The 23,679-nt window shown below is 40.6% G+C and overlaps 1 protein-coding gene across 1 annotated transcript in view; it reads right to left on the reverse strand.

The window, feature by feature from the left end:
• The window catches only part of ppp1r37 (protein phosphatase 1, regulatory subunit 37), a 45,691-nt gene that overhangs the window by 15,661 nt on the left and 6,351 nt on the right, over positions 1-23,679 (reverse strand). The window contains exons 2-4 of the mRNA XM_073487771.1: positions 8,552-8,649; positions 1,392-1,437; positions 1,139-1,239 (exon numbers count right to left, since the gene is read on the reverse strand). Of these exons, the coding sequence (XP_073343872.1) occupies positions 1,139-1,239; positions 1,392-1,437; positions 8,552-8,649 (245 nt within the window). The remainder of the gene's footprint in view (positions 1-1,138; positions 1,240-1,391; positions 1,438-8,551; positions 8,650-23,679) is intronic.

Genomic DNA, 23,679 nt, shown 5'->3' on the forward strand with positions numbered 1-23,679 from the left:
TTATGTGACACTAGGGGGACTTTTTTCTTCAGAATTTGGTCACCAAGTACAGATTGAATAAACTAACCATCTCCAGATGTGTTTACAGCATTAACATCAGTTAATTTTAGATTAGATTATAGTTAGAAAGTGAAATGTCACATTTGATTATTGGTAATTAAGTCTCAGGCCTTCATAAAATGTCAGTTTTATGGAGTTAATGTGGGTTTGCTCTGTTTGAAAGCCCTTCCTGACATCATTCTGTGTTAAAGTTAACCTGTGGAGTTTTTATGTTTACCCTCACTGTTTTTCTGTGTGTATCTTTGAGGCCTAACAAATGTGTTGAAAGCTTGTCCTTCCACAACAAATATTTGTTTACTTGCTAGAGGTCCTCTTTGACCTTTGTTCGTGAATTGCTGCACATTTTCTGGCATGCTACCGCCACCAACCAGAAGACCAGTATAAAACTATGTTCAAGCGTGCATCCTATTGACACAAACAACATAGGGGCTGTCTCTTAAAGAAATTACTCGTTAGTGTTATTAGTGCTCCAAAACTCCACCGGATGCCTCTAATTCAGACTCACTTTCATGAAAAAAAGAGAAAAGTTTAAAGCTACCTGCAAGTGTGCTGAAAAACAGCGGGAGACTGGGGACTGAATAAATTCTGCAGTTTAAGAGTGAACTTGCCAGACAGGAATAAAAAAAACAAGAGCTGTAATTAAAGCGGCCCTTCCTACCCTAAAGAAACATATCCTGTGTGACTCTGTGGAGCTTGTGCCTGTGTGTGATACAGTGCTGGTCAGTGTATTTAGAGCTCTGCGTGACAGGAAGTGGTCAGGGCCTGTGTCCCCTCTGCTTCACACTGCAGCACTGTCTCGGTCTGTGCGTGTCTACAGCCCAAACGTCCCTAATAGTGTTTACACAAGTGGACATCTGGAGTAATCAGAAAACCCATGATAAACACTCCACATCCCACCAGTGCAGTAAGAGTGAGGAAGAGCATCAGAGAGTGACTGAAGGCAGACAGCAACAGTAAAAGAGGGTGAGAAGGAGAGATGGGCATGAATTAAGGATGAAAGCTGGAAATATCAGAGCTGCATCGAGAGAAATGAAGGAATAAAATGAGCTAGAGATACATTTTAAAAGGATCTTCTTACATCTTCATCCAGGTTTGTCTGCTCCAGATCTATCACTTTGAACTGGACCCTCTTCAAAACCTCTTCCAGAGACTCACATGCTTTGTAGTCCAGCTTCTCACCTGAAGACATACGAACACATCGTCAAGCAGCACATTATATGTTGTTGCATGAAATAAAGTTGAAAGATTTGTAAAATTAATCTCGCAGCCTGGCATGTGTTGATTCCAATGAGTTAAATTTATAGTGTTGACTATATGAATGTTATTCTTACCTTTTAGATCTAAGCATTCATTTCGCTGTGTCAGGTCTTTCAGTTCCTACAGAGAGAAAAAGAAGCAGTGTCAGTAAAAGTTCAGTTCCCTTGCTTTTCACATGGTGAAACTTTCTAATCACACAGGCGGCAATTCAAGAAATAGTGCTGGATATAAACTATCCCATCCTGCAATATTAGAACAGATCTGCTGATCAAACAGTGCAGAATATGTCCACGCAGTCCACGCAGAATAGGCCCGCTACCGTAGCTCTGCTAACTAGGTGTCAAATACAGTGTTTCTCCTACCGCTGTTTCACAATAAAAGCCTCTCCTTGGTTTGCTGGTGGGAAAAATTGAAGCAGCAGCAGTAAATATTAGGTTTACATCAGCAGTAACATCCCTTTTTCAGTCAGCACCACAGACACACGTGTTGAGCCATCAGTTTAGTGCACGACACACGTTTTTTTGAGGGGGGGGACCAAAGTTGGCTACGTCTGGCCCTTCTCAGGAATTGATGCAGCTCAGCACAATCAAAGTGTGCCAACCGAGGTCCGTTAAACCGTAACCTAAAAGTGCCTCGTCTGTTTCAACTGTGAGCCTATATTATGCACCACTTGATGCTTTAAACACAGTTGGAACCGATCCAGTATCAGTATTGGATGCTGATATTGACGTAATTCACTTATCGGATATCGGACTGATGTAACTGATCCAGTTTACATAGTCTGATTAATTACTAACAATTTTCCATTGAACTCTTTACAATTGTCTTATTTATTTATGGCCTTTTTCATGGGATGAGAAAGAGAGGGGTTTTGACATGCTGTTAACGGCAAAAGGTCAGATTTGAACCCTTGGCTGCTGCGGCATGAACAGCCTCACATGCTCTACCAACTGAGCTACCAGGGCGTCCCTTTAAAACTGTCCCATTACTTTTGAACTCATGTATAGAAGTCTACTCACCAGTAGTTCATAACGAATTGCTGCACACTTGATTTGTTCAGGTTTTGCACAACATTAAAGGAGTTGCTGTTGCAATTTACTAAGCCAATGGAACCGCCAGCTCAAATAAATTGCTTTGGATAAAAGGGGTGTCACGATATACCGATACTGAGAATAGCTGTGATATAGAAACAATGAAATATGGAGTTCATAGTGGAGTTATGTTAATATAAATGTGATAATATTGTGCGAATAATCAGAGAATCATAGAATGTAGATCTTTTGTTTATCAGTTCATTTGGTTTCGTTTTCACTATTCATTAAGTATAATCGTTCTTTTTGTGCAGATTTTGAGAAGAATTTGACAAAACACGCAGTATACAAAGTTAAACATGGTGGCATTATTCGTTTATAATTTAACGAAAAAAGATAATATTCCTTTCCTGAATTCATTTTGCAGCCTACTTTGGAATACATTTAAATTTAATCTATTTTTTTGTACAGCTTTTGCACCTTTAATAAGAAATGCTGCATGGTTTACTATAGCCTCATGTAACCTTACACATAATATGTCAACAACAACAATAATAATGAAAATAACAATTACAATATTTGAGAAAGAAAGAGCTCCTGTATCGGTACCAGTATTGGCAGATATCCAAATTCAAATATGGAGTAGGACTGGGAATGAACAAAGGTGAATCGGTTCACCTCTACTTTAGACCAATCTATACTGTATGGCAGTCCAACACAGCAGCAGCATCACAGATTAACAGGTGGACAGATATTTAACCTCCTGCCCTGGTAAAACACCCAACCACCCACTCAAACACAAAAACATAGAGCGCTGCCCTTGAAACTATGTACCAGCAAATCCCTCTCTCTAGTTGACAGCCCGGCCCATTCAACATGAACTCCATAACCTCTGCCCTCGTGCCATACTGCCATCACTTATGTGTGTGTGTCTGAACATACTGATGATGGTTTAGTTGCACTGAGGGTTCCTGCATGACTCAACTGGTCCCAAAAACATGGTGATATTACGTGACAAATGCCACATGTAAAAAGCTGTATAGTCATAATACAAACAGCAGGAAACACTATGACGCTAAATAGCTCACTGCAGTCAGTATAGAGACAATTCATCTGTGAAACCGATGAACCATTCACTTTAGGAAGCATAATGTGAAAAATCTCCACAGTATTTTCTCAGTATGTTCTGGCTGTTCTTCAGCATCCAGATGGTGTTGACTATGTAAACACAAGCAGACACACTTTGAGCAATTTAACAGCAAGACAATCACCACCTACAATTAACATGGGCACCTGTCAGTGAGAATGACTCTATCAGTGTGAATACCTCTCTGGCAGAGCTGCCAGAACCCAAAAATAGTGCATGACGCACAGTGTGCCTCTGCACGAGTGCTGGTATGGGTGCGTGTGTGTGTCTGTGTGTTGTGGGTGGGCTACATCAAGCTGCTGATTCCCTTTCTGATCTTGTTCGTTAATTCTGTGATTACACTTGCTGTACCTCTGTTATATATATGTGCAACGTTTCATTAGTGTTCTAATGAAAACACACTCAGACCAAAGTGTGTTTTAGTCAAATTATCCTCTGCAAGATGTCTTATCATCCTGAAGTCTTAGAGGAAATATGACATCTTAGTGTCTAATCAAAATAGACAGATGGAGAGGCATGAAAAAGGGGCTGTTGCATCCCCAATAAAAATGAAAATATGTCTGTGCTTAAATGGCATTCACCAAGTAAGACCCCATCCCAATACACCTCTTGCCCCTTCCACTTAGCCATACCCCTCCATTTTGCGTGTTCACCTCTAGGGGTAGGGTGTCCCGATGCTTGTCAGGATAGAGGGGTAGAGCGCAGTGTTAGGACTATATGGCCCTCCAAATTAAGGTTTTTCAGAGGCGCACTTCAAACCGAGGGTTATGAGAGCTCTGCCGTTTCAATGCATTATGGTCCTTTTCTTTACAAGAAGCATAAAACAATGACTGCTCGTTTGCTGATGTCTCTGAAGCTAACTAGTTAGCTGGCTACTTATTATAGCCGAATTGTGCTCGACAGTCACGCTTTTTGAAATACTTCAATGTTATACTTCCCCGACTTTGTTGTCATAAGACACCTGAAATTTAACTCAAGTCCAAAAACGAAGTTGCTGCACTTTGTTCCACTCCTCTAATATCAGTGCAGACTGGCAGAATAGGAACATGGGTTAGTAATGTTAGCCTATAAAGCACAGCTAGTGGCCAGGTAATGAAGCAGTGTTCTTTCTTATTTGATGACTTGACTGATAGTGTGAGGTTGTGTATGAGTTGTGAGTGTCCATGCTTTTCTATTTCCATCAGATAAATGGCATTGTGATAATACCAGGATTGCCACAGTAACACAAGAGAAATCACCACAGCTAGAGACAGCATATTGAAATGTTTACATAAACATTATCAACAACAACTGATGATAGATGGGGGACTTGAAGGGATGTCCCGTTTAATAGAGGGGGTATTTCAACTACTTCCCCTTGTAACTCTGTTCTGAGGGGCCGGGGTTCACTTGGAAATGAGGGGTCGGGGTAAAAATATATAAAAAATAAGGTATGCAGCAAAAATATTTTAGTCTGTCTTTACTTTCTTTATTCCAGATATACTAAACCAGTCTAGAAAGAGTAGGTTTCTGCATATTCTGCAAAATGAAATGTGCACCTTGGCTGCATGTGAGACATTGCATAATAGGGAACCACTTGTCCCTGAGGGGATCGCAGCAGCACAAATGTGACACAAGGCTACCAAGTGTCCATGTCTCAAGCCTCTGGAGGGAGTTACTGTACAGGAGGCATTCAACATGTAGCTGCGAAATAGTGACCCCTTTAAACACACAGACACAAACAACTGTGCAGAAATGTACATAACCTGTAGGGCCCCTGGCAAGCCGCCACGTGTACAGTGCAGTTGGACTTAATAAAGGAAGCATTTAGAGTGAAGGAGGAAAAAACAGTCAACGGTTGAGCTCCTCTTGCAAACCCCCCTTTCACTGATCAGCCATTTGGTCTGACTGGCTTGTTTATGTGGCTGGTTACTGCAAGGATGACTAAGCAGAAATGAGAGGGGGCGGTTGTGGACCAAAAGACTACAGTGGTAGAGGGGGATGGAGATCAGCCAGACATCGCATACACGAGGGATCAGACAAAAAGCAGAATATGATGGAGGGAAAAAGGTGAGACATCTCTGATGACCAGAAATCTCCCAGTGGAAATGTACCCAGACTGTAGGTCTAAATGAAGCACACAGCAGCAGCTTAGCACAGAGACGTGCATTTCCACAAGTAGCTGAGATGTTAGCCCAACTTCTTTCTCTCAGCTGACCAAGCGTGTGGGGATTTCTTTGCAGAGTCTCTCAAATCACAAATGTGTTCCCATCTGGGACTCAACATCATCACTCACACATGGAGACACACCTGCAGGTACAAATGTGCAAAGCTCCAGCAGAGAGGCCCAGTTAAGGGTTTATGAGTGTGTGCTGCAGCGACAGAACAAACAGGAGAAAGTGCTAATGTGTCCCTGCTGCAAAGGTTAACACAGCCAACTCCTCCATCAGTCTCACTGGAGGGGAGTCAGTTTAGTTATGGGACATTCCCAAATAAATAGAAACAGAGAGACAGGCTCCCATATGTTTGCATACACACAGTATCAGCAATATTACATCAGCATAACGTTTCCAGCAACGGCTAGGGCATTTATTTATTTAAACTGGTAATAGACACATTTTCTGCTTCAACGTATCATTATGAAGTAAATGTTGATTGAATGTTGAGGATATAGAATATAGAAACAGCGTTGACATTGGTTCCCTATAAACCTCACTATCAGTATACAGTCTTGTCTACCACCAGACACACGGTCAACCGGGAAAAGTAAGATTAACTGGTGATCCATTTCTATTATAGATGAAATGATCTAACAAACTCATGTTTTGTCCGGTGTTGCTGTTATTTGTGCAGAAAATTGATTAATTTGTCTTTGCAACAGCGACGGCAACAAAAACATCACTTGGAAACGTTATGGGGGAAAAGTTGACTTTAGCCACTCTAAACAAAAGAGAGTTCGAGGTCACTAGCTATTATTTCTTTTGACACATTTTCATTAAACTAGTGACGCACCCATTTACCGCCACAACATCGTTAACTGCTGATATTCACCTTGTTGACTGCTTTAGGCCTATTGGCAAATAAGATGACATCCACCAGAGGCAGTGGACGATGTTTATCTGATGTGTCACATCAATTTTACAGTGGCACACACGAGCTACTGGCTCATGACATCCTTGACATCAGTTTGTAGGGCAGTTTGTAAGGCTATGCAAGTACTGAAAAATTCTTATCATTTAGTAGGTTGTACAATGGGCTAAAAAGGCTTCTGAAGCAGTTACTTTTCAAAAGAGAATCATTTTCATGTCAAAGAAGGTCATATCAAAAGGTTGTTTTATTAATTTGTGTGATTGAATTTTCTGCTTTTCAAAGATAGTTTAATGACAGGCTTATTTTGTTTTCTTTATAGTTCCCTGAAACAACAGAGGGGATAAATCCACATGCCGTGGAAACAACTCCCACATGAAGAAACATTTGTGTTATCATAATAACAATCGCAATACAGATCAAGCATGTGCATCAATTCACTTATAAAAAGGCACAAGAGCGACAGAAATACAAAAACAGCTCTGAGGCTCCCCCCTGGATTTGAGGAACTGCTTATGCAGAGGGATTATGGGACACATGACTGTGCTGGCTAACCCACAAGAGACTGCATGAAAAAAAAAAGACACGAAACACTCGTCTGCCTGTTGGGAATAACAACCACCCTTGCTGAAAAAGGAAAAAGGCCCACCTCTACAGGATGCTATCATAGCACTGGTCCATAGTCATGCCCTGCTGCATCACGTCGTGCCCTCAAACCACATTAACAAGCGTTTGAAGTGTTTTTCATCACCAGAAGAAAAGGTTTAGGATGTAATTCTTGGAGCTAAATTTTGTTTAACCTCACGAACAGGAACCTGCACAATTACAAAGAACTTTTGGGTGGGGTTACCAAGACTTCCTAGCCAGCTTGTCCAGCTGCTTGCTGCACAGCAAAATACTGCCATGACGGGACTTGTTTCTGTTAGTATATATGTTTTATATCATTGAGATATACGTATGCAGCCATTTGTACCCCAGCAGTTCTGAACTTGCACTGCATGGACACCCACTCTCTGGTTACCTGCTGCCTGCTCCATGTGACCAACCTTATTCAGTGTTTTGCATGTATGTAAAGTACAATATATGGTGGCTCTGTATGCCGGGACACCGCATATCGTACTTCCTGGTTGCCATCCTGATGACCACGAATGAATGCGCAGTCCAGCTTTCCACTCAAAGTGCAGCAAACTAGTCATGACAAATGAGCACTACACCACTACATCTCTAGTGCATTATGTTCTTTCGAGCACATTACACTCTCCTGTTGCAGCTTTTACCATTAAAAAGCAGGCGTTGGTGGCTTCATGACAGCCATGTTTGTAGTGACAAGGACTGCAGTACTGGTGAATTGGCCACATCAAATTGGAGTAAAAAAGGAGTAAAAAGCAGGAGCTCAGCAGGCCAGGGTGATGGCTTTCCACTCTGTCAGGGGATTTAAGAGGGGATTATGACGTTCCACTAGAGGTGGCAAATAACATAATTTCAAGTAGAAACAGCGCTCCTCATTCATCACCTTTTCTCTAACATTGTTTCCAGCATTTCACCACTTCCTCGTTGGGTGAAATGGATATTTTTCTTTCCCAAGAGCAGGCAAATCGAGTTACACAACAGTCGAAGCTATGCAAGAGTAGGTACACCTAATGCAGTCTAATAAAAGAGCACTGTGTTAATTCACTACCCTCATGAAGGTTATAGCGGTCAGCTTTTTTTAAAAACTGTTGTATTGTTATATTAGAGGGTGCAGTATCTGGTGCTGTTGAATGATATTGCGTTATACTGACAGATTATTCTATTTTATCTTGGCCACCCAATTTATTTCAATGATGGTGGACAAAGTCATTGAAATACCTCCCTGTTGTATCAGACTGCATTGCTTTTAGCTAGGTGTATCTAATAAACTGATAATGTATGTTGTCAGTATTACAGCACTGTGTCTCAGTGTCTGTGTGATTCATCTGTCGATCTGTGTTTGTGTTGGGCTGAAACTCACCTGTATCTGTTTGAGCACTTTGGGAATGGGTTTACAGTTGAGTTTCTGACAGGCCTGTTTGTAGGAAGAGAGGATCTCCTCCACCGTCACATTCTGAGCTGCAAAATACAGAAAACAAGAAAGGTTAAGATTGCTTTTGTTGCTTTGTTTATTTGAGCACATCTGTCACTCTCTAGGAGGCAAACACAAACACACATACACACGCACACACACACAAGAATCAGATGAGAAAAAAATACATCAACTACATCTCAACAAATGTTTTTTCCTCACATCCTTTAATATCGCCTGCTATCTTGACTCTAATTTCACTCTGTTTATTATATTTGTATTTCATTTCTACATATAGCTGCACAGAGTACATGTACATGCATTGAAGATAGTAATCCAATTAACCTATGTGTGACAGCTTAAGTGCATGACAGCTTTATTTTGATGGTATCCTGAAATATTTTGTGAAATGAGTCAGGAGGGTTGGGACAGTATTTAGACAGCCTTCATTCCAGCAACACTGAAGTTCAAACGTACCACAGTTGCAGTATAACCCTAAAATACATGCAAAATGGTGTTAATCCAAAGTGGCACTGTTCGCGTTGCTTGCTGGCACTTATCATTTAGTTTTGACGCTGAGGTGTCTAAGTGATTTTCCGACAAGCACCATTTGCAAAGTAAACACAGCATCTCAAATGGATCTTCCCTGATGCCGATCTTACATATCAGCCAAAGATATCCCTTCACAACTCGTGCAAATAACCAACATGATGAAATCTAGGACTGTGGCCTGCTGGTGCGTCTGCCTTGGGGAGTACTCTCTTGACAGAGAGGATCAGAAACTGTAACCCCTTTAAGGGCTCCCCTACTTAAGTCAGCAAAAAGGACGTATTGTTCTTGGTGAGTGTGTGTGGATCAGCCGCTGCTGCCTTCCCAGACTGTTGCGGGGGCTAACTCCAGTCAGATGACTGGGCAACATTCAAACTCACTGTTCTGGCTGAGAAATTCTGCAGAGAGATGAAGTGAAGCACTTGGGCAAAGAAATTAAAATAATGACAGAAATGAAGAAAAAAAGAAGGAAAAAATTGCAGAAATTCAGAAAGATCAGGACATAAAACTGGATAAAGACAAAAAATGTGAGATGCATTCTACCAGCTTTTGACTTATTTTAGACTGTGTGTAGGTTGTGTATATACAGACAGATAAATACATTCACAGTATGCAGTGTATGCTGATACAGACAAAACCTGCACCTACTATACTATATAACTATGTGTGCGTGTGAATCTGACCGTGTGCTGCAGTCAGCGTTTTCACCAAGGTGAGAATTTGTCTGCTTCACTTTTTAGTTGCCTCCATCTCCTCTCCCATCGTCTCTGCCAATGTCCCCAATCAGATTAACTCAAGTTCATTGCCCTGCCATCTTTACAAGGTACTGGACTAACCGGCATTACAAAAATGTAAAAAAATAATAATACAACTAATTTCCTCATAAATTGTTTCATTATTGACCTCAGTAGGAGTACCAGCGACATGCAGTTTGGATGTCTATAATTGCACAAGCACAGGTGAGAATGGACAACCTGCTGGCAGGACAAAGAGGAAGTTAAAAACCTACATGAGCAGCCATGCGTGTCTGAACAACTGTGTCATTCACTGTCTCAATGAAAAGTACAAATGCCAGACCATGGCTGAAAATACTACAAGAGACTGTGGTGAGTTTGAAGTAATGGTGTGTGTATGTGTGTGTGTGTGACACTAAATGAAAGAGCAAGTCAGTGAGTGCCACATGAATACAATGAGAGTGGCCACAACGCATCTTTCACTCATTTTCAGACCCAGACCAGACAGCCACTCAAATGGAGAGAAGTCTGGTGCATCTGGTGCATACTGAATGTACATGCACACACATAAAAAATGCACTAAAGCTGGTTAGATGAGGATATGCTGACTGTTACGTTCAGTGACAAGATATAAAGTCCAAGTAGGTTCAAAACAGATTTGTTTAAAAGGTATCCATTCACACTGTTCTGTTTGATAACTTTCAATCATTGTAAGATTGTGCACACAAGCATAAGCCTAATTTCTCCACATACCCACATAGCCATAGATGGTCATATATTTGCTTTGAATGAACTGCTGGCATATGAAAACATTTGACTGCTCCACAAGTCCTTGGACATGTGACAAATGGGAAAGAAGAAGCAAAACTTTACTCAAATTTGAGATTAAAATATTTGTGGATGAGGTAGAGACAACTTGCTGTTATGATAACTGGCTGTAATAGGATTACTTAGCAAAAGTATTTAACAATCTGTTTTGAATTCATATCCATTTTGGGGACTTTTTCCCATTTTCTGCCAATCCAGAATGTTCTATTCCCTCTGCCACGCAGTCCTTGTCACTGTTAATGCTGTGCTACCTCTGTGACACATGTTGTAGGTTCACAGAGGTTCACTCAAACCCCTCAAGTTCCACCCTTCACTCTCCAGGCCTGTCCAACCAGTAGGAATCACTTGTGCAGCAACACAGATTAAAAATGCTCTTCTGGCTTCAAACCTGTGAACATGGCCAATTTTGTACGTTGACCACACAACCAAACCAGTGGTTTTGCTACCGGGAAAAGAACCCTGGGTTTCTGTGGTGGTGGATGGGAGCTTTGACTCCTGTCCAACCCATGCACCCTTAAAAAACTTCCTCACACTAATTACCGCTAACAACCATGTGAAGCGCACCAATGCTGTTACAAACAGAACAGAGTCCATGTTCGTACAAGGACGGTTTTTCATGACCTTCAAGTGTTCACTTCAGTCACACCAATTTTTACCCCAAACCTAAGGTTTCCTCCCCCAAGAAAATGTTTAAATTTTTCAATCAAAATATCAAAATATTATATTTGTATTCAAAAACTTAGAAAGCTAGAGCAGATAATAAATAATTAACTAGAAATAACCATTAGATCTGGAAAAAAAGTCATGTATAGTTAGTTTTGATGCTCTTGAGATTGATTTTACATCAATTTGGCTGAGGTGCTGTGACTAACCCTAATAATAGTTGGGAATACGCTGAAATTATATTCTCCAGACGTATAAAAACATGCTTGTTTAGTACAGAACCCAATAAAAATCAGCATATATTTATGTAAAGTCATTATTTGAATCTTTTTTCAGTGAAAGCAAAATGAATCGGTGAAGCGAAGAGGTGGCACTAACATTTTTAATAAATTTCCAACCTTTTGCCAAAACTGTGATGGCTTTCTCATTGAGAGTATCGGTGACTCTACATTCTTCATCTACATTTCCTTTCACTCTGCATCCACAGTGTAGTCCTTTAATTAAAAAAAAAAGCAGTGGTGGTTTCAGTCATTTGAGCCAGCTTCCAAGGTCTTGTTAGTAAAAAACTAAGTTGTAATTAAGTGCAACTCAATTAATCCTCATTTATATTTGAGCTTTATCTATGAAAAATATGTGCACACAGAACTGTGGGTTTAATCTAAATGCCTCTGCTGCCAGTGTGTGAGAGCCTTGTAAATTTGTACAGTACAGTGTGTGCGTTCCAGTGTACACTGTGTCCTTGGAAAAGTGTTATTGTGCAGAGTCGCTGTGGAGCAAGTGTGTGTGTAAACACTTCCTGAGGGAAAGGTGGGGTTTAGGGGTGGGCGGTGGAGGTGGTGAAGGTCCCATGCTTACTACACAGTATTTTCACACATAGCTCATTAATTAGAGGAAGAAGAGGGGAGGTAAAATGGAGTCTGAGTGAAAAAAGAACTTGGTCGTACTTGTTTTAATGAAAAATAATCACGACTGTCCTCAACACCAAAAAGAATAATGTAAGGAAGGTCAGATTAAACACATTAGCAAAAATTAACTGAGTACGTGAAAGTAGGAAATGGTGACAAAGAAAACCAGTAACAGAGAGCTAGTAAGAAGTCAAATGCTCAGTGTTCAACTGAATTCAGAGATGTGAGCTCCAGTTCTGCAGGATCATTAAGAGCTGAGCTACAGCTGTTGCCTGCATTTCTGCTTGCTCTCTTTGTTTTATTGCACTCCCTCCAGCGCTGCTGGTACATGTACGGAGGGAGTGGTGATGAGGAGGTACGCAGAAGGGGGAGAGAGGGAGGGGATAAACTGCTCCAAAAAACATCTTCGAAAACGAGGGTAAGAGGACGTCGAGAGGTGATGATATGTAGAAAGAAGAGACAAGACCGTTAGCTACCACTGAACACTGAATATATCACTGCCAGCCAGTTTAAGAGGTTCTGACTACGATTTCACTCACCCAAGCCCACACATATGATCAGAAAAGTCAGTTAGCACAGGATGGTCAGAGTTCAGCTGCAATTCTCACATTTTCACACTCAACAAATGAAATTTTATTTCATTTTTTAAAAAAAAGACTGCATCATCCTAAGTTTGCCCCAACCATCCCTACGATAGACGAAACCTGCTCTTCATGTTGTAATGAAGAAAGACAACTTAAAGGGGAAGGGCAGCTACCTTTAAAACTCCTCAGATTGAGATTTTAGGCGTGGAGGAGGACAGGAGAGGAGAAAGAGAAGAGAGTATAGAGAAGAGACCATCTCTGCTTTGACTCAGTGAATCTGCTAATTAAATAACACAAACGAGCAGCATGCCCCTTTTCTCCTTGTTATGGTTGTTGGCCACCGTCCACTGTGCACACTAAATCACTTACTGCTGCCATCGCTGGGCTTGTGAGCAAAAAAAAAAGGTGGATGCTGCTACAACAGCACCTAGCTTGCTGACTCAGATCAACAGAGGCAAATTTAGCACTGTGGACTTCATGGTTAGGAATGATGATGACCTTTTCACTAACTTGCTGGTGCATATTGATTAGTGGTGGAAATATTTTTAACAATGTGATCGACAGCTGGCTGGAGTCACCCAACCAACATATCAAATTAGAAATACTGAAATTATTTAAATGTGTATGTGCAAACAAGGATTTGTGTGATGCCATTTTCCATCACCGATGGTCCATCATCGACTGAACTTTGACCATTGTAACATCATGACTTAAAAATGGTGTCCCCCGAGAGATGCCATAAGGCAGCAGTTGTTTGTGTTTGTGATGGGGGAGAGAAAATGAAAAGAAGTTTGTTGCTGCTCAGTGCACTTACATCATGTCTCCATGACCAATTTATTATTTTCTCAGTAAACCTGGCCACTTTGGTGAACCCAAGATGCTACGTCAAACTATTGGCAGTCGTTTCTTTTCTGCGGTCACTGTTAGTGTGTTTCTCTCAACTGTGCCATTGTAATTCACATTTTCTTAGCTTAGCTTCCTCAGGATAGCTAGCTGACTTACTTTGTTCCAAGGCTAAACACAGCCATGTTACGGACATGTGATGTGTAGACAAAGACCCCTTCGCAGCACAGGGATGTATGTCAATGGTGAAGGGGGACAGTTTTCTTTTCTGGGTGAGATAGTGGGAGGTTGTCGTCAGAGCTACAGTGTCACCTTCAGTGGTGAGCTCATGAGCTACTCCTGACACTTTGACACCTGACACTGAGGTCCCCCCCAAACAAGAATGTTATAGTCCATCACAATGTTTCACTGTGGACATCGTTATATGCCAATTCGGTGGACATCGCCCAACCCTAGCGCAAACAAGACAATTAAACTGATAAATATCATATGATAACTGCTCTCTAACTATTTTTCTCATTGCCAACCCCTCCCCCTCAAATTTTAGATAGAGTTGAAAACAGGCCAAAGGAAATCAATGCAATAAACTCTCTGTGGTCCAAGAAGATCTGGCAGTCAATTTGGTATGATCAAGTTTTCCCCTCCAACAGTGAAGTGCATAACAAATTAAGAAGGAAAGCAGATTTGCCTTTACAAAGTTCTTCAATAAACCGTCCCTGTTCCCACTCTACCCTAACAAATTGTGGCTCTGTTGCATCTGTGCTGCAGCACACAGCCTGTTGGATTGGTATCTTGGGGCGAGGAAAAACTGCGAGGCAAGAAGGGAGGTGTACCTGCCATAAATCATAAATCAATTACTTAAGCTGAGCAACCGGCCGAGCTGCAACAAGTACAGGCACATATGGTGAGAGGAGAGGAGAAATCTGTATTTACAGTAGATTAACGCTTTCTACAGAAAGGGTTTTTTTATGGTCAGGCATTGAATGCAAGCAGATGTTCAGTCAGCTTAGCCCACTAATTCCCCTCCACACCTTAATTGTACTCGACCCATAAAGCACAAGGTGAGGTCAAGGTTTTCAGTGAAAAATGTACACGACACACCTGAGGTAAGAATTAATCTCAATATAAAAGACAATACCAAGAAACTAATGTATGTGTGACATTTCAACTGTGAAAAGAAAATGTGCATACCAAATTGCATACAGACTGTATTGATTATTTTCACAACCAAACTGCTCGACATTTAAGACCATACTTTCTGTCCGGCCAAATCAGCTTGCGATCACTCTATCAATGCACTTGCAACAGATCGGTTTGTGCTATTTGTTCTTATAGCATTGTGTCCTCCGTGGGCAACACCTTTTTGTACAATACAATTCAATACAACATCCATCCATTTTCTCAACTGCTGCTCAACCTGTTTCAGAGTCGTGTTTCAGGGAGCTGGAGCCAATCCCAGCATGCACTAGTCAATGGGAAGGGTTCCCTCTGAACAGGTCAAAAGTCTCTGAAGGTGCCAATATACTCAATTAGAACTGCTTGCTGGGTGATTGAAGTGAATTAAAATGATCAATATCATACAACATGTTGTCTGTACCAGCAACTAAATATAACATATAATCATAGACTATTATTCTTTTTTACATTCATTTGATCCTACTGTAATATATTTTGCCTTTTTGTAACAGTGATATCCTTTTATTTTTTAAAAGGTCTTACAAATACTTACATACAAATAAACTTGCCTTAACCAGTGGAGTCATCTAGAGTGCATCCTACAGGCAAAATCATATATAATGTGGGTAACATACAAACAAACAGGTTCAGCAGGTCACAGTAAGTTACCAACTAACACACAATCAAATGGCAGGACATAGATCATACAAGCCACTGAAGTCCATTAAATTCCTACAAAGCCGTGTGACAAGCTCTGCACATACAAAAAAAAAAAACATCTTGCCTGAACTTCTAATAGCCACAGGTTGCCATCCCATTTCTTTGTTTCCCAGTTGATGTGAATTTGTTTCGTGGAAACATATCTTGATGGATCTCCTTAAGTGTAAACAAAAGCTATGAAATAATTTCATTAAGCTGTTTATTTTCAGTTACTGTCAATGTTGCCACCTAATCACATGCTACCAATTCATCATGTCAACTCATCAAACCAGTCTAACATTGCATCATTTATTTTTTCTTTTCAATTAATGCTACTATTAACTCTCTTGCATGGTTAGTCTGACAACTAATCAAAAAAACATATTAAATGCAGCAGCTAAAAATAAAAGACTTCTCTCTTTGTAGCTGCACAACATCATAACATTGCAGTCAAAGCTTCTACCACCGCCTACAAAAGGTCAAAGCAGATCGACCCACAGAGTGCCCACAGTGTGAGCGTGGGCTTCACTACCAGACTCAGTTTGTGCTCATCTTGCTGGGACAGAGGAGTGGACTGGTGTATGAATCCTCACTAAACATCATCACAAAAGCTGCTCTAATATCAACATTTGTGCAAGAGGCTACCTTTGAAGGTACTGCAAGAAGCTTTTCATTGCACAATAAAGCCGCATAAACAGATTACTGAAAGTAAAATGTAAAAGTAGCACACAAGTTGTGGCAAATCCAAGTGTGTGTATAATGGTTTAATTAACAAGGTTGTGTGAAAAGTTAATGGAGACTTGGAGCTTGGCCGATTTTTTATACACATACTCACACCTGGGCAGTTTCTGCGAAAAGCAGCAAGACCATCAGTTTGTTAGTTGTGGAAAGTCACAAAGAAATTGGGCGATATTAAACGCTGAACTTCTGAAAACTGCTTTCAGACCTTTTTTTTAAGAAACAAAACAAACAACAAACATCAAAAAGGTGTTTTGTTTTTTTAAACATGTAAGGGCCCTACCTATTTTCTTAAGAAGTCCTTTGAAATGATTTGATGTTGAAGCCAAACCTTTAAGACTTGTAAAAACCTGTGAGTCTCATCTTTCAAGGTGCGAAAAAGGAGCTAGCACCTCACCTACCTAGGAGCTGCTGTCATGCGAAGGTTCTGAATAAATGTAGACTTCCATCATCTTAGCACAAAAAACATCCAGCCCCAGCTCTGTACATTTGTACTGCAATTTATGATGTCAGAGATGCTGTTTACTTCACAGAATGAAGGATAAGTACAAAGTAAGGTTATCTGAATTGTTGAGATGGCATTCAAGTCAAGTCTGACCCAATTTCTGTACGTGTCAAAGTCTGTTTATCCTCCTTGGCCTTGCCATCTTTGCACCTTCATCACTCACTCTTATTCTTTGTTGGGCAAACGAGAAACAACGTGCAAACACGCAGTCTACAGGCGTTGTGCTTTCTCCCCTCGCTCCAACGAGGAGGAAACAAGCAAAGACAAGTGTTTGCATGTGTGCAGAAGACGACGAGACACTATTTGCAGAGACGGACAGACAACTGAGAGACTTGGCAGAAAGAGAGGATTCCACTGAAAATGTATGACTTGCATAATGTCTTGAATCTTCCTGTTTGACTGCTCTGCACAGGTTTCACTAGTTAATAATTACACAGCAAACTCTGTTCATGAAGAGCTTAAGAAAAACTTTGGCAGTGACTGGGAATGTGGTGAAGACTGTACCAGCCTCAGTGAAGCTACTGCAGATAAACACCTGCCCTGCTGTCTGCACACATCTGGAGCTGCACAAACAGTGAGGGTTTCAACACAGAATAGTGTTCAGTTACATAACAACAAACTAAGAGAGAGGGCTGTGGTCAGACAAGGTAGTCAGCCTGTTGACTGACCTAGTTTGCACTTGGAAAAATTATTACGTAGCAGCTAATACTACCCTACAACAACTGACAACCAATCCTCTGAAAAGATTAGCACACTGAGAGGAGGGATAGCTAAATTCTTGAATGACGGAAAGTGTAAGGTCTTTTGGAAAGTGCTTGTCACCTTGGATTGATCATTTAGATGCCATTTATCAAGACAAAATGTCTGTAATGAAGGGTAATGACTGGGTAACCAGTGTTGACAGGTTACATGCTTCGAGAGGAAATTATTCCTCGCCAACAGTTCAAAAGAAAAGCTCCAACAGAGAAGACTGGAACCAGAGCTCTGAGCAACACATGGAGGCCATCTGTCCGACTGGCAGTGCTTTAGAGTTTGTGTTTCAGCTGATGGCAAACATCTTCAACAGTCTTTATGTGATTTATTTAAACCATTCAAGTCTGAGGGTGGTTTGTGCCACCTGTCAGTTAGGTGTTGTAACACTTGCTTATTGTTGCCATCAGGTGATAATCCTGCATATATAAAATGTCAAAGTTTGCTTGTTCATTAGTTTTGACATTCATTATCAGCTAAATTTATCTTTGAGAGGGTTTCCTAAGCCTATGAATTAAGAAATTTCAAAACTTGTAGCCTTTAAACTAAGAGTATATTCATACTAGGGCTGCGCGACATTGGAAAACATTGATATGGCCTTATTTTATCTTTCTGTGATACATATTGTGATATGAATCAACCAATGTAGGCCCTGCTTCATTTGATAAATTGATCAAGAATGATTGTGGTTTGCTGTGCATGCAGAGCCAGCATGTTACTCACAAGCAACAAACTCCCATGTATTTAAGAACCCCAAAATCTGACTAATCTATGCTATAACAGACAGAGGCCTCTTGTAGAATAGTCACGGTAAATGAGCACTGTGTAAGTTTTCCTTTTGTACCAAGCAGCAAAAAACTTGTAGCATGACGTGTTTGAGTTAATTTGCCTTTCTTGTCATTGCACATTCTGAAATGTGACAATTGAGCATGCGCACATTGAGACGTCGACCCTGAAGCGATTTATTGTGCAGCCCTAATTCCTACTCTTTTGGCTTAATTTGATAATGCATCATTTTCTCTCTGTTTTGTACTTCTGTCCACACTATAAGCCTGTGTGTACCAAACCCCAAAATGGTGCTGTTTGAACGTGTTCTGCAGAGTGGATGAATATGAAAACAAAGGCTTGCTGTTTTAGTTTGGAAGGAGAAAACTGAATCTTTGGAAAACAATGCCATAGAATCAGTTATTAGTTTATCAGGTACACCTAGTTAAGACTAATGCAAAAAAATAGCAACACGTCAGCATAAAGCAATGCAAGTAATTTTAAAAGCAAGAAGGATGAACGTTTGCTGGTTCTGGCCTCTTAAATGTAATGATTTATTGCTTTTCTTTGCTCTTTATGATAGTAAATTAAGAGTCTTTGTGTGTTGGTTGGACAAAAGAGGCAATTTGAAGATGTCACTTTGAGCTCTGGGAAACTGATGAACATTTAGCACAATTTTTTGACATTTTATAAGCTAAATGATTAATTGTGATAAAAATCAGCAGACTAATTGTTAATGACACTCAAGTTTAGTTGAAGCTCTAGTTGAAGCTCAGTACAGGTGACCACAGCGTTCAGGAGAAGGTGGGCAAGAGGACAGAGAACAGAATTGGTCATTGTCCTGTTGTTTAAGCAGCCTGTGAATGGACCTACCTGAAAACACCGGTGTGGATGCATGTCGTTATCACACATAAAGTAGATTTTGAAATGTCTCTTTTGCTTAGTTTGGACAAAGTGAAAACATGAGAATCATTTAAATTTTAAGTTGCCTATTTGTTCACAAGACAACGGCAATGCATGAAATAACATGGCAAGTCTTTTGGCAAACGTCCACAGATAGATGTGAGTATGTTGGTGGTGGAACACAGAAGTGTTGCCAGCTCCTACTTAACATGCAAGTGCCAGTGTTCAAAATAACCCATCTCCCAGTCTCTAGTCTCCTTTCCCTGCCATTTCACACTGCTGTGCTGTGGATGGTGACAGCAGCGTCATTCACACATGACAGCTGGCTGCCTGGATGGTCAGAGGTGGGGCAGAAAGGCAGGGACTGTGCTACTGCTGCTGTGTGCCTCTACCAGTCTGGATGACAAGAAGGAAGGAGTGGGTAACACAAGGAGGAGAAAGAATTGCAAATTTTAGACTGGAGCTGTCTTCTGCTTTTAACAGTTGAGCCCAAAAGGTATAAACTAATACCTAAACCCATTTAAATCATACCAGTAGAAGTCTGCAAGAGGGCTGCGAGTCAAAAGTAAATAAAATACATTTTATGTCTTTGACTGATGTGGCACAAGAAATGGCAAGACTCTGCAGGAGAGTAATTATGCAAAAAAACTGGAATTGACTCCAAGTAGCTGCAGATGCGTGCATATCAATAATTAAAAGACAGCAGAGACTGAGGCAAATCCTGACAAAATTACAACACCTGCAACCTACAAAACACCAGCATCCCACACAACACCAGCCCTGAGCTGGCCCTCGCATCACTGCACTCATACAACAACACAGCCCTCCAGTATTTCAGGTTTGGTTGCACTTTACTGCGAACACAGCAACTATACCCGGACAGTGTTTTAAATCTCAACATACTCTATCTGTGTTGACTTCATGCCTTTAGTGTTGTAAGACATTATAACTGTGCATCAACAGTAATCCCTCTCTCTTGGTATGATGAATTATGATGAAAAAACAGAGCAGCCATTTTAAACAGTCTCCCACATGAAACCAGGCCTGCATCTGAGAGAGAGAGAGAGAGCTGCCAGAGCAGATGGAGAGTGACATTATGAGCGAACAACAGTTGTATGCGCTATTTTTAAATGAGGGGGCATTTTGTGCAACGTGTAGATATGTAGGTAATATTTGTCACTTCGTGTCTGCTCAGGAGTGATTAAGAAAGCAAACTACTCCTGTTTGACAAGGACAGAAAGACTCAGACTGGCTGAGCTTCGATTCTAACATTTGCTATCAATCTCCAGCTTTGTTAGTAATTATCAGGGTTTGGGGCTAGAGTGCAGACAGACACAAGGTCAAAGGGCAGTGTTCATCACAAAACAAACACCGGCAGACACTTCTTTCTCATATACAAGACAAAACAAACAAAGGTGCATGTGTAGCATAGACATGCAAAAATGCATAATAGATGATGAACAAACTGGAGTAAGACCTGAGGCCTGATATTATCAGCAGGCATTATTGCATCACAGACATCAGCCACAGAGTGTATTGTTGTATGGAAAATAAATATGCCAACAGAAAAACCGCAATATGGAAACAGTTAATCTTGCAGCCGCCAGTGTTAACAATACTTTGCAACACCTGAGTCGCTCTTTGACGGCTGAGCACATGCTCGTGCTCAGTCTGCTGATAGGAAGGGATGCACCAATCAAATTTTAATTGATCTGAATACCAAGTTATGATCAAGTCACAAACTATACAGCTGCACACCTAAAGAAGCACTTCACCACTGGAAAGATGGCTCGTGCATAAAACTTGGTTGTCTATGCAGCAAAGATGCAAATATTTCTGAAATTGGTGCTACATGACCAGAGAAAACAGAAAAGGGGCTGTAGTATTCTCTTTTGCTCAAAAGGTAGAAGTTGAGGCAGTGCTAGGTTTTGGCAATTCATCTGTTTCTGAAACAGGAACTTGTACGGCAACTGGCTGGTAACAAACAGTATTGTACTGCAGCTAAACAGTACAAAACATTTTGGTTTATAGTTTCTTCTTAGTCAGTTTTATCTGAGTTTGTTGAGATGCACTCATCGATCTAAAAGAGCGAGAGAGGGGTGAGGCTCTCTCCGACTGTGCTCTCTGTGTCCATGGATGTGGGCATACAAAAATGCACTAATACAATCTATGGTTGATACAACATCCCTAAAATCTTCCATATGAGGTGTTTTACATTATTAGGGGGACTTTTGGGATCAAAATTGATTGTTCATTCGGCTAGATAACCAACATTTTAGTGATACAAAGCTGGTTGTGAAAAGTTCCTGTTTAAGCACACACTTACAGGATATTAAATGAAGTAAATTAAACAGAAGGTGTGCTATGCTGTTTTTCATGTTTTGGTAGCTCTGCGTCTAAACCTTCCTACGATGACTTTCATTTGTTTCTAAAAATTAAACCAAAGTCACCCGCTCTAAAGCTACCACAAATCTTACAAAAATAACACTGACAAAAGATAAAGAAGTCTCAGAGTACGATGCAAAATGACGAAAACATTTTCAACTTTCATTACAGACTTTTGCCTCATGACGTCTCTTGTTATCCTCCTCAGTCAGAGCGTGAACGCCCTTCACTTCCCCTCATGTTTTCATGGAAAATGGCGTGTTAATAACACCTTCATGACAGCTGGCATTATCAGCTGACATTTAACTTGGCTGATTTAACACCCCAGTATTTGCAGCCATGTTGTTCCCAATAGGATGAAAAAGTGTCTTTGCACACCTAAATGTAAAAGACAAGTGTGTTAGGGGATAGAACACTGCTAACACGGATGGTCTATTTATCAAATGGGCTATGTTTTGGCAAGATGACTTATAAAAAGTTTATAGTTTATCGTTTGTGTATTTTTTCTCTATTGGCCTTATTGGTCCAAAAAATCCAGTACTGGTCTGCCTCTAGCGCAAACTGAACAAACTTCTAAGTTTTTAAAGCCTTTTTCCAGTCTGTACACTGAAAGCTTTGCTTATCAGTATGTAACTTGGTCCACAGCCACAACACATAACATTTCATGGGTCACAGAGCCTCTCACAACCTGGTGCCAAGTGGGCCTTGGGTCTGATGACACGAGACGGAGCCGCACGTAGGCCAAAGAGTTTGGTCGCTTGCAGGATAAACAGTCGTAAATGTGAAGGAACTGCTCGAAGTAGGCTTTAACTTATTTGCACATGAAGCTGTATTACGATAAAGTTGTAGTACTCTAGTTGTGGTACTCCATTATTCTATGTGGCTGCTCTGAAAAAAACTATCTTGCATCGTGACTTAACAAAAACAATCTCCCTGCATTTAAGAGTTTGCAGTAACTGATACGCCTGATAAAACAAATGACTAAGACATGCTTCCCAGTGCTTTTGTAATGACATGCTTTGCTGATATAAGCCCGAGCTGCACTTAGACTGAATTGGCCAGCCTGCGAGGAGGAGAAATAGGGGAGGAGAATCGAAAGCAGTAAGGGAAGCAATGCAGCATGTTGGGAAGTTCAGGAATCTCAGGATATGATGTTGTATTTGCTCAAGCCTGGAGGGAAAGAACAAGCGTCCCTCAAGTCTCGACAGGGAGAGAGGGGGGAAAAAAGTTTAAGGAATGATATTACCTAACTCAGAACAAAATGACACAATGACATTAGAGCTGCAACGATTAATCAATTAGTTGTCAACTATAAATGAAATTGGTAATCATTTTGAGTGATTTTTTTTAAAAGGAAAAACTTCTGATTCCAGCTTCTTAAATGTGAACTGAAGTGGTTTCTTTACTGTACTGTGACAGATAACCGAGTTTGTATAGGTTGTGAACAAAACAAGACATTTGAGGACGCCATCTTGCTTGATATTTTCACAATTCTCTGACATTTTATAAACCAAGCAACTTGAGAAAATAATCATGAAAATAGTTGCTAGTTTCAGTCCTAACTGACACAATTTATTTCTTCCCTTATGCTGTTTAAGAGTATGTTGACAAAATTAAACTCCTGAGAACATTGTAAAGATACTTTTTTGTGTACATTCTAGCATCACACTACGTATACCTGCTGATACAACGACACTGAACAACCTGAAGTCTGGAAAAATGAGAGTGCCAATGAAGAAATGGAAATGTGACACCCCAGCTGCCCACTATTGTTCCCCTGACTCTGTTCCCTCCTGAAACCCAGGGGTTTATTTTGAATGGCAGCTTTTCAGGACTCCATAAAGTTAACTCCTGTTCTGAAGCTCATTTCGAGACTGAAATTAAATCGGATATATGTTGCTTGCAAACATTCAATACCCATCTTACAAATTCTTCCCTCTGCTCTTGCAGCAGTAACTCATACTGTGCATGGATGAAGCTCCAGGCTCTGGGTTCACTGTTTGGTTCTCTGGGTCCCTGTCTTATGTCATCTGTCAGAAACATGACACTA

This window comes from Pagrus major, chromosome 2 (genome assembly GCF_040436345.1).
Source record: "Pagrus major chromosome 2, Pma_NU_1.0".
Classification (NCBI taxonomy): domain Eukaryota; kingdom Metazoa; phylum Chordata; class Actinopteri; order Spariformes; family Sparidae; genus Pagrus; species Pagrus major.